Source organism: Aedes albopictus, chromosome 3 (assembly GCF_035046485.1).
Source record: "Aedes albopictus strain Foshan chromosome 3, AalbF5, whole genome shotgun sequence".
NCBI classification, from domain to species: domain Eukaryota; kingdom Metazoa; phylum Arthropoda; class Insecta; order Diptera; family Culicidae; genus Aedes; species Aedes albopictus.
This window is the reverse complement of record NC_085138.1, coordinates 199,167,427-199,187,602: the sequence shown is the minus strand read 5'-3', so window position 1 is coordinate 199,187,602 and position 20,176 is coordinate 199,167,427. Positions and strand designations below refer to the sequence as shown.

Sequence of the window (20,176 nt, the reverse complement as noted above, 5' to 3'; positions counted from 1 at the left end):
TCACGTTCACATAAGATTGATTATATCCATTAGAACTTTAAAAGTTGCTCATTTTTATATAAAAATAAATTATTTTCCAATAGAAACTCCTGTTAGCCTTGTGGATAAGGTTTTGGATCGCCAATCCGGAGATGACGGGTTCAATTTCCATTCCGGTCGGGAACTTCACTCGACTTCCCTTCATTGTTGAATTGAAGGGAAGTGCCCCACAATATTGTTGAATTTGAAAGCACGATATACAAATTCATGCAATGGCAGGCCAAAGAAGTCCTTCAATTAATGACTATTGAAGTGGTCAGAGCTCAAACTCTGAGTTCAAACCCTCTGTCGCAACGATTTCATGGTGCATACTACACATATTATACATCTATAGTAGTTTCTACATGAAATCATCATTGCCCCAAAAAATCTGTAATTATATTGATGTACTAGATTCAGATATCTGCGAACTTTTGCCCCACTGTTGAGGTTTTGGCAATGTCCCTTTCTACAAGAAGCACTAGTAGTTTATTGTTTATTCGAGTGTACCTCGTGAACTACTATAGAATAACGATTCTCCAACATCAAGAGGTTATGAGATTCTTCTGCTTCCTGTTACTACAAATTCTTATTCCAAAAGGTCCAAAAATTCTATCAAAACACCTAGAAACCAGTGAAGAGAATTGTCAGACAAAAGAGGCACAAAACAAGCAACAAACAAGGCGCGGTGATTACTCTTTATCCCAACTGGTAACAGATAATGACATGATCTCGAAAATTTTTGTTGCAGACAAAACGGAGCCTGAATTTGTTGCGTACTTTTCAACTTGTGAATAATCAATTATTACCAACCCAAAATCGAAACTTTTTGATGGTGCATCTTCAGCAGCGTTGCAGTGGTTACCGACTCGAAGTTACCGCTCGAAAATCACAATGCAAGCCTTAAAAATCTCTAAACTGGTGGTGCACGATCTTTGTCCTATTCTGTTCAAGTTGGGACAAACGTATGTCGCATTGGTAGAATGTCGCAACAAATTCAGGTTGCGACATTGTCGTTATTGTTGCGCGATGGTTGAATTTTGATTCACTGCTAGAAACACATTTTTTTGCATAGCTCTGCCAAACCATAACAAAATCGTTCCAATTTTTATTGACGAGTAACTGACCTGATTATGTGTCGAACCCATACAAATTTGTTTGGGTTCTTAACTCATGCTCTGAAAAAGACCCACTGCGAAGTTTTGCCCCGTGCGAACTTTTGCCCCGCATTACTCTACACTCCGAAAAATAGTGCTAAAGGCTTCGTTTCTATATTTTTCCTGTGAAGTGTGGAAATCTACGTTTAACATAATGACGGCATACGACGGTCTGCTCGTTATTTTTGTAGAAATAGTTTTCTTTCGGTAGTGCAATGACTGGCAGAAGTATCTATAAACCTGGTAATTTGAAATTACACGACAGAGTTCTCTGCTCTGATAAATCGAAATTTTCAATGATAGTTGAAGTCCATAACATTCATCACAGTCATCATACTAATTCCTTCCTGAAAATCAAATCTCACCCTCGTCCCGCATTCGCAACAATCATATAGGCAGTGTGAATCTAAGCTAAAGACTTACCGAAATAGCCCGCATTCGCTCCGGTCGTAAACATGCCGCTGCTGCCCTGGTACGGGTAGTTCACATAGTCACCAGGCACATAGAGGCCAGCTCTGCTCTCCTGCTCCTCCGGCAGTTCGCCGTAGTCGATGAAGGATGCTGCGCTTGATTTCCGTCTGGGCGACGGCGTCGGTGGTTGTGTGCCCCCGACGCCACCACTCAGTGACGAGCTCGGCCCGGACGGGGTATAGTTGGATCCCAGACCGCTCGTGGTCGACATCGTCGAAGGAATATAATGCTGGGGCGAGTCCGTGAAGCGCAGCGGTCGGTCGTCTTGGCGGGGACTGAGCGAAGATAAAGGCGTCCTGACAAAAAGGAATCATCGAATCAATCTTCCTAATGAGGATTGCTTCCATTTGGCATAGTGGAGAAATAGTACCGTATTGCGGAGCTAATTGATCAGTTTGTTTGAAACAGCTTTTCCCATTATTTATGTCAGATAGTAAAATATGACTTTAAATTTACTCATTAACATACAAACCATTGAATCTACACTGCATTATTGTTTAACGATATCTTTAAATAAAACATTTTTATATTAATTAACCTTATTTTGACGAGACAACCCAACTTATAAAAAAAAACAAAAATGTCAGAGATAAATGCGCTGTTATTCAGTTAAACCGTGCTGAGGGTGACACATTCTATTCCCGGTCGTTGCAGGAGCTTTTCCTAATGGAAATTCCTTGATATCCTTAGGCATAGCCCATCTTCGTAACTGGCACACGATATTACACAGAAAAATTGACATGGTAGAGGAAGCTCTCAGTTGATAAATGTAGAAGTGTTCATAGAACACTTAGCGGATATGAAAGAAGGAGATGCTTGTTAAACATGCTTCTAGAGTCATTCCGCATTGTATTTCGGAATCTTGTTCAGCTTGTAAGATGCCGTTTCAAGGATGGTGTGGATATCTATAGCTATCAAGCTTTTGAATTTGGAGTAAATACTCCAGATGACTACAAATTGATCGAAACTATTAATTACCGAGATCCTGATAACCTGATAAGATTATTTGCAGTTTGTCTAGTTGATCTCTCAAAGGCTACAAATTGGTAACTAAATTCAGAATAGCCAGCTATATATGCTGAATATGCAGCAATCAACAATCCATAAGCTTCATCCAGTAAGGACTGTTCAATTTATAAAACGGACAACTTTACAAGGCTATTAAAAGAAGACGCGTAGTTCAAATTTAACCACCCTTGGTTCGTTGTCCAGTACATCATCTGTCATTATAGTGACCATTTTTGAATCGAATGAAAATAGTTTTATTTTATAGAAAATCGGCCAGGTGTTGAATAAGGTGAATTTTTCGATTGCTGAAAATTGAAAATATATATAAAATAACTGTTCACACATGGTATATCGTTTTTAAAACCAGAAAAATATGTGCCATGCTGCAGCAGCATGAGTAATAAACATTCTGGCAAAATTTAAACTCAATTGGAAAATTAAGTGTTGAGATATTAAAGTCTCAAGTTAGATTAGATTTTTTGAATAAAATTCATTTGTGAAGCAAAAAGTTCATGAAAATATTAAATAATCAATTTTTTTATGCATCCAGTCGAAAGTGGGAATAATGTGGTTTTAAATGCAGAAAACTGCTTCTTAATGTCATTGCTGATTTGGTTACTGTGCGCCATTACAGATACAGTAATCAAAACAGTTTCGTTCTTTGATGGCTCTTCCAAATAACAATGCTACCTAATGCAAATTTTGCATAACAATGATGTTGGAAGTAAAAACTTTGCATCCGATTATTATAAAATAAGGTGTACAATAACATAGGACCAACTTTGTTGGAAATATATAATAACAACTTTCGCTAGAGTCGAAAATCTGCATCAATGGAGCAAAAATTATGCAATTTTTTACTATGACCATCTTTATGGATTAAATTTTTGATGAAAAATACAATTAATAGTTAATTTTTCTTCTGTATCATTCAGAGAGCAATATTCTACTACCCTGGACAAATTTTTAGCCGAATCCGTGATGCTATTGCAACGCAGGACTTAAATGAACATTTTTTAATAATTTCTATGAAAACAAGGTTACTCACTATATGGAGCTGGAAACTGCTTGGTGCATTATTACTGATCAACTATTGAGCTTTACCTTTAGTAGAATAGTGTAAGCTTCCAATTCATTAAAAACTTCATGAAAATGTGCTTGTTAAGTATGTGGAAATTTATGTCGAATTTTGAGAAATGGGTTTTTATTGATGTTTTATGAAAACCGCTTCAGTTACACAATAAAGAACATTTTGCTTAATGTTATATTTTTCCTACATTTGAGAGTAGCTATAGAAAGTTACGCAAAAAAATTGATAATGATTTTATTGAAAAATAAAAAAGATATCGCACAAGCAAGTTGTCCGTTTTATAAATTGAACAGTCCTTAGTTGCTAGAATTTTTATTCAAGAATTTAATGAAAAACAAAATACATAACTAGTGCAGTGTATTGGTTAAAACGCACACCATCCACACCGAAGACCCATCCTTGCAAAAATTTCTTCTGAAGAAAATAAATCCGTCGAAACCAAGTTGAACTAGTCTGAGTCTGTAAATCTCATTAATAAAAAATGATTAAATAAGCCTTTTGATTGGTGAACTTCATTCTTTTAACCATGCTAAAGAAATTAGAATTATACATTATTGATTGCTTGAGTTTTTTTGTTGTAATTCATGACGGTTATAATGACACCCATAGCAACACAGATGCCATAGAAGAATCACGACAGCAGAGGATTAGGTTGCGCATATTTAAGTCACTGTGATTTACTTTTAACAAATATGTACTTACTTGATGGATGTAGGTCACAGTGGCTTATGCGCAATCATAACCTGCGCTGTCATGACTCTTCTGTGACATGTGTGTTGCTTGGACACCAGGATTGACATAAGTGATTAAGAAAATTCTACCAAATCATCTGTTCCAGTGGTAAGAATCCGCGAAAAAGGGTAACCCCAATACTCGAAAAAGAAAGTCGATCGTTAATAGAGCCTGCGGGGCATCTAGACACTCCCCACAGTAACTTACCCATTCTGGGCTCCAAGGTGGTAGACATTTGTGGGAGATCTTTTTTTTTCATGCGGCTCATGGAATTCCATAATGGAGGAATTCCACGGAGTCATGTCAGTCGATCCTGAGCGACCATTTCAAAAATATCTGAAACTTTGCACAGTTTTTCAATTTCATATAAATCGCCATTTTTCGATATTAAACCTTCATATTCACTCACGACTAACTTTTCAAAAGGGTGTATGCGAAAATAGTTCAAAAATATTCTAAAAGCTGTATAGCAAAAACGGATTGTTCGATTGTTATGAATTTTACAGCAAAGTTAGATAACTACATGATGATTCCTTAGAAAATATACACTGTGAAAAATTTCTTTTTTTACTTTAAAAAAATATGATCTTTGTCACAAAAACTCAAATATCTCAAAACCCTATCTTTTTACCAACGTCAATTTTTTAGGGGAAATGGCCCATTGTATCAGCTATCTACCATAAAATTTTGGTGATGGTAAACTGATAAACAAAAAAGTTATGACATTTCAAACATTTCACAATTTTTACATTTAGTAACAAAACAAATTTTTTTCTGTGTAAATTATTTCGAGAATTATATTTTGATTCTGATTTTATTGTAAAAGCTACCGCCTGAATTAAACAAGTTATTTTCATGATATTTTAGTTTGATTATTCATAATTACTCTAGTATCCATTTGAAACTCAGACGCGATCCAGTGTGGTGATCAAAAATATTGAGAGTGTCATACTTTTTATTGTACGTGACTGGTGAAAAATCCCTTGATAGTGTTGAAAAGCTGTTGATTATAAGAAAAATTGAATTAAACTTATTTTTAAGACAAAAGCTGTATAATAAAAGTTTTATATGCGCGTATACGTCTAGTTTATCTGCAAAAAAAAAAAATACCTCTTAGAGAACAGACTTTATGATCGGAAGAATGCGAGTAACTTCAATAACAACAAATGCATGAGAGGTACATACCACAGACAAACAGACGAAACGCCTAGAACAATTTTAGTGAAAATTCATCGCCCAGTTCACACTACCACCACCTGGTGGAAATGTTTCACGAAACACTGCGTTGTGCAATATCGTCATCAGAAGGCGCTAGTGTGAAACGTCAAACGCTTAGAAAACGATGGGCGCTCTTCTGGTTATGAAAGCCACAACCAAGATTCAAAATGATCGTTAAAGGCGTGGTCAATGAAAATTTCGTCAGGGTTACATTTGTTTGTCTGTATACATACCATGACAATGCTCACGAAAAAGCAAAAAATACTACCGCTATGGATATTAAAAATTGTATAGTAAATTTTTTCTTCAGCCACCAACACCAAACTAATCAGTTAAAACTAATTAGTGATTTTGTTTATTATAATCTAACGAACAACATGAACAGTCGCTTTCTCAAAGGTCTTCAACTCAACGCTCTCTTGTAGACCGTTTGATGAAAAAAAAATGTTCAAGAGAGTTACGAAATCTCACCGAAAGCACCATAGATAAACTGAAAGAGACTGGTTATGCCCAAATGTCCACATTGTATACAAATTTACGCATTTGCACGCCCTGCCGTCTAGAATTTGACAAACGAGCCATCTGTATATCATCGGTAATGCAGGGCGCAGGAAGTTCGAAAACGACAACAACTGAGAAATTGCCAGAAGTGCTAAGTGCAGAGAGTCATGCCACCGTACCATTAGCGACATCTGTTTAAACAATTTAATTACGCCCCTTTTCAAAAATACTTTGAAATATTCTTTAACATCTATACCCATTTCAATATTTTTAACGTTGCAAAACACGCTTTCAACATTCATCTTGAAGAAGAGGAAAAACACTTGTCCTCAAATGTAACAACAAATTAATGAATAAACGACTATGTAATGCGCGGAGGGCGTGATAAAATCGGAACATTACAGTACATAGTATATTATATGTATATATATATATTTAATAAAACAACTTGTTCTACTCACGCAAGGCCATTAACAATAAAATCAGCATCAAACTGCGATTTCCGGCCGAAATAATTTACACAAAAAAAATTATTACTAAATGTGAGAATTGTGAAATGTTTGAATTGTCATAACTTTTTTGTTTATTAATTTATCATCACCAAATTTTTATGGTAGATTGCTAATACAATGGACCGTTTTCTCTAAAAAATACGTTGGTAAAAAGATAGGGTTTTGAGATATTTGAGTTTTTGTGGCAAAAATGGTATTTTTTAATGTTAAAAATGATTTTTTTTCACAGTCTATATTTTCTTAGGAATCACCACTTTGCTGAACAATAAAATCAGCATCAAATCGCGATTCCCGGCCGAAATAATTTACACAGAAAAATTTGTTTTTACTAAATGTAAAAATTGTGAAATTTTTTAAATGTTATAACTTTTTTGATTATTAGTTTACCATCACCAAATTTTTATGGTAGATTGCTAATACAATGGACCGTTTTCCCTAAAAAATTCAAGTTGGTTAAACGATAGGGTTTTGAGATATTTGAGTTTTTGTAACAAAAATGATATTTTTCAATGATAAAAAAGATTTTTTTTCACAGTGTATATTTTCTTAGAAATCACCATTTAGTTATCTAACTTTGCTGAAAAGTTCATAACAATCGAACAATCCGTTTTTGCTGTGCATATTTTTGAATATTTTTGAACTATTTTCACATACACCCTTTTGAAAAGTTAGTCGTGGCTCTAAATAAAAATTTGATATCGAAAAATGGCAATTTAGATGGAACTGAAAAACTGTGCAAAGTTTCAGTTCAATAGAAAATCATGAATTAAAAAAAATCCTTAATTTTGATGCTGTTGCTTGGAATCGCTCAATGAGCTTGAAAAATAATCAGAAACAGAAATCAGTTAGTTGCGGTAATGATGAGGTCACTTTTCGAGAAGCGAGTTGGCTAGGTCTATTCAAACGAGAGCAGAGACAGAACAAGGTAGCTGCGTAGGAAGCGCAACCGTAGGGAACCCAATTTCATCCTCGGCTAACGCGCCGGGAGAGGTCATGGATGGAGCGTTATTGATGAGGGTCGTCAATCAGAACATGGATGAGCTTTCTGCCGTGGAGGTGGAGGTGACTTCGATTCCTCGAAGTCGACATCAACAAGGACCTCAAATAGGCTTTGCTGAGACTTAATAAGTCAACGATGGCGGCCAATCAGGACTACGACAAACTCATGGCAACCATGGCAGCGGCAGAGTTCGTGAAGCTGAATATGTCGAGGTTTACTCAGACGGTGGCCTTCACATTCGCGGGTAGCCCGAGCGCAGGGATACCAAGCCAAGCAAAATATGAAGACAGCTGTACAGCGCAGAAGGGTGACGCCCTCGTCATCAAAACGGAGTCTAAGTGCTCAGAGGTCTTGAAGGCGATGTCAAGCTCGTGGATTTTGGATCCAATGTACATATTATTCGACGTACAATCTTCATGGTCCTCAAGCTCAGGTGTCACCTTTAAATGTTCTACTAACTAAAGACATCCTTGGCGAGGGTGTCAAAGTGAGGTCTCTCAACGCAGATGCAACTCTAAAGGTCAAAAACCTGAACGAGATTACGGACGTAGCAGAGCTTATCCCCGGCACAGCAACAGCAGATGCAGGTGCACGTAGAAACCACAATCATTCGTCTACGGAAAAACTCGGAAATGGCACAGATGACCTTCGGCAGCTAGCTGCGGCGGACGCCGTTCGTTAGGATAGGGAAGCTCAAGGTGGGCTGGTCGGTATGTCCACTGAGCACACTCGGAGGTTTGCTTCAAAAGTTTTGAAACGGGGCAAAGTCGTGAGACAGTAATGGCCCTGACAGAAGCATGCTTTGTAGGCAACGTTGAAGTGAAGGCCATAAGGCGCAAGGCTGCATAAACCCTTCCAAGTGCTTGATTTGTTCCGGAAATGGGATTTGTGGCCGAGCGGTTAGTGGCGTCAGTCGTTTAGGTGTCTCGTAAGCCTCGGAGTGTGGGTTCGATTCCCACTCCAGTCGAGGAAAATTTTTCGTCAAACGGCAAATTCTATACTGGGCCACTGGGTGTTATTTGTGTTGTTCGTTGTCTAATGTTAGTAGTCATGTTTACTGAAACAAATTCTGAAAACTACACGTGACGTAAAGATTTGAACGTTTAAATTTCCATTCCATTCCATCTTTACATGAAAGAATTTCTTGCACGCAAAGTTTTAAGCAAGCTCCATACTGCAAGCAACCTGTAATTTTATAATCCGATAGAGAATTGGTTTTTTATTTTTTTTTTTATCTGTATTAACGAGATTTTTAGCCCTAGGCTAGTTCATCTCGGGAAGGAAGAACTCACATTTTGCGAGTTTGTCGGGAGTGGGATTCGATCCCAGGTCCTCGGCGTGATAGTCAAGTTTTTTATTTTTGAAAAATGCATTGATTTTTTGATTTTATACGAAAGAGCACCTTTTTCTGAGTCACTAAAATCATAGCCAGATTTTTAGAAGTTTGTTAAAGTACCTAAAATCAATTTCAAAAAGATTTTTTGAAATCACCTTTTGACAGCTGGGCAAAAATTCATGAAAATTTGGATTTTGACTCAGTTTGACATGCAGATTCAGAATATCGAATTATCTCAACACCGTTAAAGAAGCCAATTGTGTTATACGCGATGGAGGTCATTTTGTTACAGCGAACTCGATGAAACAATTTTGAACTGTGTACAATCTGTGCGGCTTCCGACCGACGGTGAAGGGTTAAGGGTATTGGTTCCTTTATTAAGCATGTAGCTTCCATTTTCATCCTACGAAAAACAAAGGAATGAAGCGTTGTTTGTTTTGTTTCATATTTTTGATTTTTTTGTTAAAAGTGGGCACGCATGCAAAAAAAAAAAGAACGGAATCAATCGGTGCCGTAATCGCTTGTTTTCGAATAAGATGAATATGGGAGCGTGAGATTACTGATGGCACACACACCCTATTGAGGCCCATATAGCCGAGGCGGTAAACGCACGGGTATTCAGCATGACCATGCTGAGGATGACGGGTTCGATTCCCGGTCGGTCCAGGATCTTTTCGTAAAGGAAATTTCCTTGACTGCCTTGGGCATAGAGTATCTTCGTGCCTGCCACACGATATACACATGCAAAATGGTCATTGGCAGAGGAAGCTCTCAGTTAATAACTGTGGAAGTGCTCATAGAACACTAAGCTGAGAAGCAGGCTTTGTCCCAGTGAGGACGTTACGCCAAGAAGAAGAAGAAGAAGACCCTATTTGTCTTAAAAAAAAGTGCAGCAAGCACCCGACAGGAGGTCCAAGGTGCCTGGCCTTCAAGAGAGCCTGTCAGCAGACAAGGCAGCTGAACTTGAACCACTGTGACGCGAAGCAGCAATTTCTGTGTCAGGCATTCGCTGAGTGGGAGGCGGATATCGCCATCATAACGGATCTATAACAAGAAGCAGCCAGTAACAGCAACTGGGCTGCGGATGGGTCCAAAATGGTGGCGATGTGGACAATGGGGTAATACCCAGACCAAAAGTTGGTGACAACATCGTTAGAGGACTTTGTGGTCGCTAAAGTTAACGGGGCTTTCTCTTGTAGCTGCTATGTGCCTAAGCGATGGTCAATCGTGCAGTTCACACAGATGCAGGCCTTTATGACGGCCGTGATGAGAGGGTGACGGCCAGTGGTAATAGCGGATAACCTCAAGGACTGGAGGCGAATCAGTGCGGTAAGGTCATTGGACATGTCGATCTGGCTAATGCTGAGCTGGAATTGAGCGAAGTCGATCATCGACGTTTCTAAATGTTGTCCTACCCTGTGAGGGAACTAGAGGGTAGATAATGCCTACATTATAGCGACCACCTTACGGTTCGAAATAGTCTCAGCGACAATAACACCAAATATTTAGCGAAGGAAGAGCTACTAGGACAAACCCTTGTAGGTTGAAGATATCATACTGCATTACTGCAATGACGATTCTGCATACATTTGATCATGTCTGCTTTAGGTGGTATTTGCACAGATTCGGACATTTAGGCTCAAGTGAATGTCCGGAGTGCGCGAACTGCGACGAGACCGCGGAACATGTGCTCCTTGAATACCCAGACCCACGCTTCGTGGAGCAAAGGCTGAGTATCCAAGAAATATGCGGTAGAGATATCACTCCGAACAACATTGTTGAAAGGATGTGTACGGGGACGGACAAGTGGGATTCCGGGGAACTGGGACATACTTCTCCGGTCTCCCGAATCGTACTTCAACTACAGAGAAAATGGCGGACCTACCAACAGCAAGTTAAGTAAACCCCCTATTCGTATCCGGGAGCTTGAGTTCAACGAGTAGTCTACCTACAGTACTAGTCAGGACCCAACCATTCAGGGGACAGAGGTAACTTAAAGCGGTAGCTGGTGAAACGTTTACCAATAGAAAGTACTCATATACGCCCCCTCCCTAATCGAAATCTTTCCTAGCGGACGTACCGCGAAGGTAAGGAAGAGAGATACTGAGTTTTTAGTGGGTCGATCTCCACATAACCTGAGGACCCACCTCTTGGGTATCTGATCAGCATTTTTTTTTTCATTCTATATAAAAAATACATTCGATTGATTTTTTTTTTCATATACACCGTGTCCAATAAATTCTCATACAAAATCAAATTGAATTCATTTCAGATAGGTAATTAGAATTTTCAAAGTCAATTTATTTATTGAAAGGCCAACTAACACTGACCAATCTGAGTGTAGAATTAGCAACTAGTTAAAATACACAAAAATAAAAACAAAAATAAACTGACCAAATACAGCATATGATTTGGAATTAACTCTCCTTTATCCTTCTCTGCTGATCGCTTATGTGTCGTAAGTCTATTTCAGCTGGCACGCACGCCATTTCACTGATATTATGTCTCATTTTAACGAGCAATGGTTTTAAGTTGAAACATTAGGTTCCTGTTCTCACCATTGCTAGAAGCAACTATGAACAGAAAAGAAAAATTATGGCATTATATATTGGTGAAGTACGAAGCCGTTTTAATTTGTACAAAATAAAACGTAAATTAAACAAAAATGTCCATTTACCTGTTTTAATGAGATTTGTTGTGTTAAAGAAGCATGACTGCATCCTATCTTGTTGACTTACATCATTATCACTCCAAAAACATGCTTGTATCTCTATTATGACCAATTTTGTCATAAGTTTATGTTTTATGATGTGTAACTGTGATATAAAGGGCATTTTCAAAGAATCAAGCCTAAGTTGACCTTACTTGCCAATTTCTTGCCATATCATCACTAAAATAGTTTTATATAGCTCTTGTCTATCCATGTGATATAGTACTAGGGATAGAAACACAAAGTGAAACCTTTGAGACTTAATTTAGCTACCTTAGAATGGAAAACTTTTCGAACATTTTCCTAGCGTGCCGGAGCAAGTGGATTTCAGTACATGGTAGTATGTTGCAAGGTTTATAAAATCAAGTAGAAATAGACGTGATTCTAAACCGTTTGCTTAATTTGATCAGTATTATGTAGCAATTCAATACATGCATTCATTTGGAAAATATGAATTATAGATGTGAAATAAAATTTAATTTTCTGTAATTTGTAATTTGTATGAGAACTTATTGGACACGGTGTAAACTTCGCAGACTTAATGGATATGAACCAGAACCTTTTCATGGGAACAAATTCAGACGGTAGCACCCAAGCTATTTCAAGTTTGAGTTTTTAATTGTGCAAAAGTAAAGTTCAAAAAAAACGGCCCAAGGCCTATTTTACCTATTTTTTTTAACTAAAAACAATTTGCTCAAAGTCTTTACTTACCGTTACCAAACAAGTATAATGGGATTTCCACAACGCTGCCACAGTGTTACAGCACTTAAAAAGCATAACTCAATTCTCAATAGACATACTTCGTCTCACTGATCAATTTACCCCCGGTTTACGGTACCCTGTGAAGGCCAATTCACTTAACTCACCTGCTATGCTTCACTGGTCCGTGGTAAGTATTGTGAGCATACATCCTCTCGTTATTTACTTCGGTGAACTCTTGGTCAACATTGCTATCTAGATTCGGCGGCAACGACAATTGCGGTTGCTGCAGCTGACGTAGATTATGGTACGGACTAGGCTGGGGCTGGTAAGCGTCATTTAGCACCGATGGCGGGTGTAACCGTGGATGCAGGGGCGTGACGTTCGATATTCGAACATCATAGCCGGAGGCGACACCCGCCAGCATCGAAGCAATATTGTACAACACTAGTTCTATGATCGATAACTTTGGTTTTCGCTGTCCCTCGGAAGCATAAAGCGTTGGCATTGGAATGGTGCTGGGAAGTCCATTGAATCTGGTCAGGCTAGTGCAAAGCGGCGTACTCAGAGACGTGCTGTCACCGGCGATATTTAGATTAGATGGGTACCACTCGTCAGTGTCGTAATCTAAATCGGATACGTGACCACAAATTACGAAAGTTACTAGAACGATTTTTTTACTGTTTGAATGTTAGTATGAGTAAGTAATAAATGAAAATGTTATTCAAGATGTTGATGTGGCACCACACCATCTTATGGTTCACATTTTTGTCGCAAATTAATTGATAGCAAAGTTACAAGCAGACAAGAAAGCGTGATGCCACTAAAGTGGAGCGATATTGTTACCGTCAACTACTAGCAAAGAACTTGTTAAAAAGCGCTACATTTGAACTCTACGTTCTCTAGTATAGACAAGCAAGGAAGAGAAAGTGTTAAGATTTATGGACCAAGAAACTAAGTTTGACTAATTGGAAAGTTAACATGCTGTGATTGTGTTAATTAGATTCATTAGATAGATATTAGGTCTCATTGGATAGATGTCGTCCATATCTTAGCAGTTACCGATGGCCATGTTCATTCATTCCAGTAAGTATAATTAACGATGCTCTCACTGTTGGACAGGTAGGTACTTCTGTTTGATAAATTGCCTTGATCACACAATGCGACGACACAAGGAATGCCTACATATTCCGTGTGATTCCCGTTGGGTCTTTATCTGAGGGAATGCCTTTGACAGAACGCTGCTAGCAGGGAAGGGTGTTGAAAGTGATGAATCTTCCCCGTTGTGCTTATGTTGCTTTCCTCCTAGCTATTCAAATGGAAATCTTCCTCAATCTCATGTTGTAAAGATAAATGGTTGTGTGAATGTCTGTGATTATACGTCACGTTGAATTTGATGGTGACACTAATAAATCTATGACAAAAGGTCGAAAAGCTAAACTTCTGTAAAACAAAGCAAACAATACTAAACACATACTGGGTAATAGGGTATATGGATCATTCCTTGGCCTAATTTGCAAACCGCCTTGACAATTTTGACCATAACTCATGAATTAATAGCACTAGAAATAATATGTTGACCCTATTACGCACTCTAGGCAATGCATGTTTGACCAACTGGAAGTAAACTTACGTAAATATTCAAGAATTTACCTAACTAAGTTGAAAAGATTCGATGTGATGGTATGCAACGTTGGTCTATGGTACATAAATTGGCCTATTAGTGGATACAACGTTGGCCTATTGCTTTTCATGCACTAGAACCACTTATTATCTCATTTTTTCAATATTTCTGCTGAGGTATTATCTCTGTTTGTTCACCAATCATACTTTCAAATTACATTTTCGGAGCCAAATTTTCAAAAAACTATAAATAAATCACTTAAACTAAAGTTCTTTTTTTAGTAAGGAAAACAATGCAACCCGATTATTGTGTTATATTTTTACAGTCACCGCACACAAAATCTATCTTTCTGTTCGTTCTTTCTGGTTCTTACGCAAGCAATGTCGTTGGCGTCACTTTATCGGTGTTTTTGACGTCACTTTACTGATGGGCCAAGATTTGGGTACATAGTGAAAAAAATGTCCTCAATATTCGGCCCACGTGTAATTTGTAAAATAGTTATTATTCGTTAAAAACAAATATACAAATTCAAAATAGCATCTTTGACCGTCGCAACAAATGTTCAGTTATTGAAAAGGCAATTCGAAATATTCCAGAATCATGCCATTTATGATCATGTGTATAGACTACCCACTAAGCCGAAGAATCATGGCGTCTACAAAAGCTAAACAAAGTGACATTTTCATACAATTTTAATACTCCAAAGTGCTAAAATTGAAACGAAATGTTACAGGTGTTTGGCGCAAAGCTTTTCCGATATCCAGTTCGGCGTGTTTGTTTGAGTTTTTGGATAACGTTAAGATAGGCCGAACGAGGGGACTATGCCAACGAAGCATCCCGATACCCTATGCCGAAATGTGAAAAATGAATGAAGAAACATTGGAGTTCGTTATTCTTCAAGAGAGTTATTTGAAATGGAGAAAAAAAAAGTTTTTAGTACAACATTTTTTTAAATGATAGCTGAAAATCAAGATTTAAAAAGTTTTGAAGTTCAGAATTAAGTAAAGTTCTAGTATTCTGCGTTTTTGTGCACACATTTTACATCATTTGGCATGAATGAAAATGTGATTGTATTTAATGTCTTCCGCTCGTCTGTGCACAGTATTGAGATCTAATTGAAGTAAGTTATGTGACAATCTCCGTTGAAAAGTTACAACGAACCTTTGAGAAATAATATGTAAGCGAATTATAAAGCCTGTATTCTTAATAATCGGGACACAGAGATACAGCTGTAACTCTGCAATAGATGCATTAAAATTGCTTAAATTTGACATAATAACATTACAAGATGTGTTTATTTTACCTACAAAATTTCATGTTAATCGGTGCAGTAGTTTTTGTGGTAGCAATGAAAAAGTAGAATGTGCGCCATTGAATTTTGTACAGCCCCTAGTTTTGCTTGTCAGTGCTGTAACTTTTGAATTTTGCAATGAAAATGGCTGGAATTTTTAACATTAACCAGTCAATCGACATTTGTTGCATAGCCAAATTTCAAAAAAAAAAAAACGATGGACTATCAACTATTTTATAGTCGAAACCTCTATTGGGACTGAACGTGATTTTAGCCCCTCAGACAGCAATTAGTCAGCACCCTTTATTGGTTCGGTTGTACTATTGAAAGTGCTATACCAATAATCATAAAATTTTGCAGGCAGAATAAACACACAATCAACTATCATCTGTGAAAATTTCATGAAAATTGGAAGAGAAATTCAAAAGTTATGAATAGGCAAACATCGCAAATGGAAAACACGAAAAATTTTTACTAACACTCAGCCCTATCAACACCAGTAGCTTTCAAACCAATTGATCAAAGTTGATGAAATTTTACAAGAAAGTGTCTCTATAAGTATCATAAATGCTGACGAAATTTCATAATTATCATCACAGAACTTTGGACTGTAGCGTAAAAGAACCATCTATTATGCGAATGAAAATTGGTCATGATTGTACAAAATGCTTAAAACCACGTCTGTTTGATTCTCATCCACAGTTAAAAGTAATGCATCGTTTTTTATGAAATTTGGTACAAACAATAAACATACACCAAAGAGTTCTTAGTCAATTATTTGGTAAATTTTACATATTCATTACAGGTCTACAGCCGTATTTCTGTGTCCCGATTATTGCGGATACAGGCTTTAGTGAAGATTTAAGCTCACTCCGAGCGTTTGTTAATGTTAATAAGATGTATTAAGAGAGCAATTTTGATTAAAAGTAGAACAAAAATCGATTTCAAAGAACCAGCCTTGCATAGTATGTCGACAAAATGTTTTGTCCTTGCATATTTAACGCATGATGTAAGGCTCGGTGACACCTGATGTCTTATTTTTCAGTATAAATACCGATTATGGTACGAAACAATTGCAGAACAAACAAAAGGAGTGCCCAGATACAGACTTTTAAGGATAGTAAAAATCTCCTTGATATTCAAGCATTCCAGTGTTGTTGGCCATTTCTTGCAATACGTTGAAAATTCCTCCAACTTGGTTCTTTTCAAAAATAACCCACATGTTTCTTCTAGAATTTCTCTAGGAGAAATCTACTGGAATCCTTTCAGGTGTTCTACCGAAAATGTCGCCATGAGCACCTTTACACATTCCTCCAGTAATTCTCTCTTTGATTCCTGTAAGAGATTTTTATAAGATTCCTTTGGGTATTCTCGATTTTTCGATGAGTTCTTTCTGAGATTCCTTCAAGCATATTCCTAACATTCCTGTAGATATTCTACTGGGGTTTGAGTTTGTTTTTTCAGAAATTTCTCAGCATTTTTTTTTTATTTTGTAGAATTTTTCATACAAATGTTTAACATTTAAAAAAATAGAATGGGCTTCACTAGGAATCCCTACAGGAGTTAGTTTCTACAAAAATCCAACTGAAGTTCTTTCGGAGATTCATAAGAGATTCTTTGATATTTCTATAAAAAAATTCCAATAGAAATAGACGTAAAAACTTGAACCCACGACTCCGAATCCCACCAAAACAAGTGGTATTTTTTTCATAAATGTATCTCTCAATTTGTCAATTATTGAGAAACTTGTTAGGATCCCAAAATGGCACAATGGCCGACTTTGGCTCTTACTCTCGATTTCGAGCACACAAATCTCTTCATGAACCAAACCAGTGCACCTGATCTTCTCATTATAAACTTATTATAAGTGAGCAAGAACAGAATAATAAAATGCACAGTTGCTTGAAGCTTGCTTCTTGAGATTTGTGCGTCTTAAGTTCTAATGCACTATTGAAGCGGGATTTCAAGACGTTTGCCCTTAAATGTACTTTAATTCTTTAAGTTCGTCTATTTCCGATTAGGTATAGCCAGAAAAAAGCAACAAAATCATTTCCCAAAAGGAATCTTAACTTTTTTTTTCTTTTGAGATTTCTCCAAAGAACCCTTCACTAATCCCTTTAGAAGTTTTTTTTTTCTTGGATACATTTAGAACATCTATGTAATCTCTAAAATTCTTTCGAATCAACTGTAAGGTTCACCCAAGGGGTTCGAGAATCCTCCAAAACTGTTTCTGGGTTTCCTATGGGTATTCTCGTACTATTCGGTTACCTCTCTCTTGGTTATCAATTTGATAACAAGTTTCCGTTTCGATACCCAAGAGAGTTCCTGAATCCGAAAAGAATTTATCCATCATAGAGATATGATATTGTTATTTCATAAAAAATGATCTTGATACTTAAGAAAATGGAAAGTAGTCACTTGCACAGTAATTTAGTTTTGGAACATCTTTACCACTTTTCAAAGTTTATTTTCACGCATTTCCTTTAAATTAGGCATTTCCAGAGTCTAAAGTTTTTAAAAACGTTCTGAAGAATTTTGAAGAGTTGTTGGAAGAATCTAAGGATTTTTTTTTAATTTAGAAGTTTTTTTTTGGAATTCTTGAGTCTGGTTTTGCTTACGACCTACTCAAATCGGAGAACACCAAAATCGTTGAAACATTTTTTAAGGAAATCTAGCAGATTATTTTCAAGAGTTTCAATCCGATTTTTTTTTTATTCTATCGGAACTTAAGTCAGAAATTCAGTCTAGGGCTTACCATAGATACTCTCCTATATTTCTTCAGCATTTTCTATCAGAATTTCCTTTTTGATTTAAGAGTTTTGTGAGCCTCCCCTAGCAGTCGAGATGAAACAATTTTTTGCTAAGTGTTCATTCTTTATGGCGATTTAAGAGCAACTTTTCCAGAAATTGCAGCAGGGATCCAGAAATTGTCTTTCGATATTGCAAAAGCAACACTACCGATTTCACTAGGTACAACATTTTTAAACATTTCGGCTATAAATTCTTCTTGCAGTTTCACTATGAACTCTGGCATGAATTTCTGCTAAATCTGTGATCTAAAACCATTTTTAACTTTGTATAAACTTTATTCATCACTAAAACAATGATGCCAGAATTTCAAATCAGTTATTTAGTAAATTTAGTAAATATCCACATTTTTTCTAGCCCTGCTTATTTTTCGAGATTCAAATTCTTCCACAAAGACATTAATACCTTCTTTATTATATTTGTAAAATGATTTTTTTTACTTGTTCCATGTTATAGGGGTAGGCGGACACCCTCAATATTTTCAAATATGCGAACTCTCTTCCACTTTCAATGAATGGAGAATATTGTCCACTTATCTAAAACGTAGCTTCAGGAAAGATACAATCGAGATTAAAATTATACTTGATTTGTCTCGAAAAAGTTGCGCCCTCTGTTTTTTGTGCATGAAAATTATAATTTTCGCACTATCTTAAATAAGATTTAGTGAGTAATTGCAAGTAGATTGAAAACTAATATTTCTAGAACATATGCAATTAGTTTTGCTTTATTGTTATGCCTAACATGTTTATATTTTCTTCTTTTTTATATCAAAATCTATTTTGAAAATATCTTCTCTTACTGGGGCCGAATGGACACTCATATTTGTGAGAGAAACAACAAGAGAAAAATATTACCAAAATCACAAAACGACCACATTCTTCGTTTTCAATATATTTTCGGTTAAAACAAAGGTACTTAGGGTGAAAGAAATTGGTCAAAAAACGACAATAGCGAAAAATAGTAATTCTATGTATAACTGTACAAGCCGACAAAACACACCATTATCCAAAACAGCCTGAATTTAAATTAACTCAACAAAACAGAAATACTTCGGCGTATTATTCATCATTAGTAGTTGCATTGTAATGAAATAACTTTATAGGTGTAAATAATGTACAAAATTCGTTAATGTCTCATGGTGTCCATCTGCCCCGTATGCTGTGAAGACCGTCATGAAATATTAACATTAGTTATTCCCGTTTTCTTTTAATTGTTTAAATAATCGATGGATAATTAAAAATTGAGGAAAAAATGGTTAAATCCACCATGAATATCTTTTGCATTTTTCGAAGGTAATCCGTGACATTTACCTTAAGAGCCAGTTCGCGAGAGCCGCAACCCCTTCTTGTATCGATGCGCTCCGATTGAGCTGAAATTTTCAGGGTATGGTTTTCCATATAAAAGATGATCAAGTCCAATCAGTGAACATCATAGCAACGTTATTTCGAAAGGAGGTTGAGTATGTCCGTTTTACCCTACTTTCCCCAAATGAAAAAAATCCAATAATTGCAATTCTAAGTCATCATTTTTCTGTTGAATTATTATTGAATAAAACCCCTTGAAAGTTAAATAACGTTGTCATAATTTGCGATAACAATACTTCTTTTTAGACACTTAAAAATATGGGGTAAAATGCATACCCCGAGAAAAAAATTTTTTTTTCGAAAGTTTTTAAGTTGGCGCATCTGGGTCACATATCAAATGAAAGCTCTTGGGTAGTCCTTCAAAACGTAGTACTCAGTTTTTCATCCTAGTTCTGTTGGTACGAAAACAGGCGCCCTGAAAATCGCCAAAAAAATTATGAAAATAATTTATTTCTTCAAATTAAATATCAAAGAATATCCAACGCTTGGCTTAAATGGAAGTGCCATAGGAGTAGAGTATCCATGAAAAATTTCAGCTGAATCCGTTAACTTTTGCGGAAGTTATTGCGATTTTAGTGATTTTACCTATTTTTAGACATGAAATCTTTGAGTGCTATTTTCCCCCTTTTCCCCCTAA

At 36.6% G+C, this 20,176-nt stretch overlaps 2 protein-coding genes across 4 annotated transcripts in view; one reads left to right on the top strand and one right to left on the bottom strand.

Moving 5' to 3' along the window:
* LOC109404436 (protein PALS1) overlaps nucleotides 1-20,176 on the top strand; it is a 462,049-nt gene that overhangs the window by 206,235 nt on the left and 235,638 nt on the right. The gene's annotated exons all lie outside the window — the stretch shown is intronic.
* LOC109406884 (mitogen-activated protein kinase kinase kinase 11-like) overlaps nucleotides 1-20,176 on the bottom strand; it is a 93,296-nt gene that overhangs the window by 14,041 nt on the left and 59,079 nt on the right. For all 3 annotated transcript variants that reach the window (XM_029863226.2, XM_062858418.1, XM_062858417.1), the window contains 2 exons: nucleotides 12,620-13,079; nucleotides 1,599-1,942 (listed from right to left, as the gene is read on the bottom strand). In XM_029863226.2, the coding sequence (XP_029719086.2) occupies nucleotides 1,599-1,942; nucleotides 12,620-13,079 (804 nt within the window). The remainder of the gene's footprint in view (nucleotides 1-1,598; nucleotides 1,943-12,619; nucleotides 13,080-20,176) is intronic.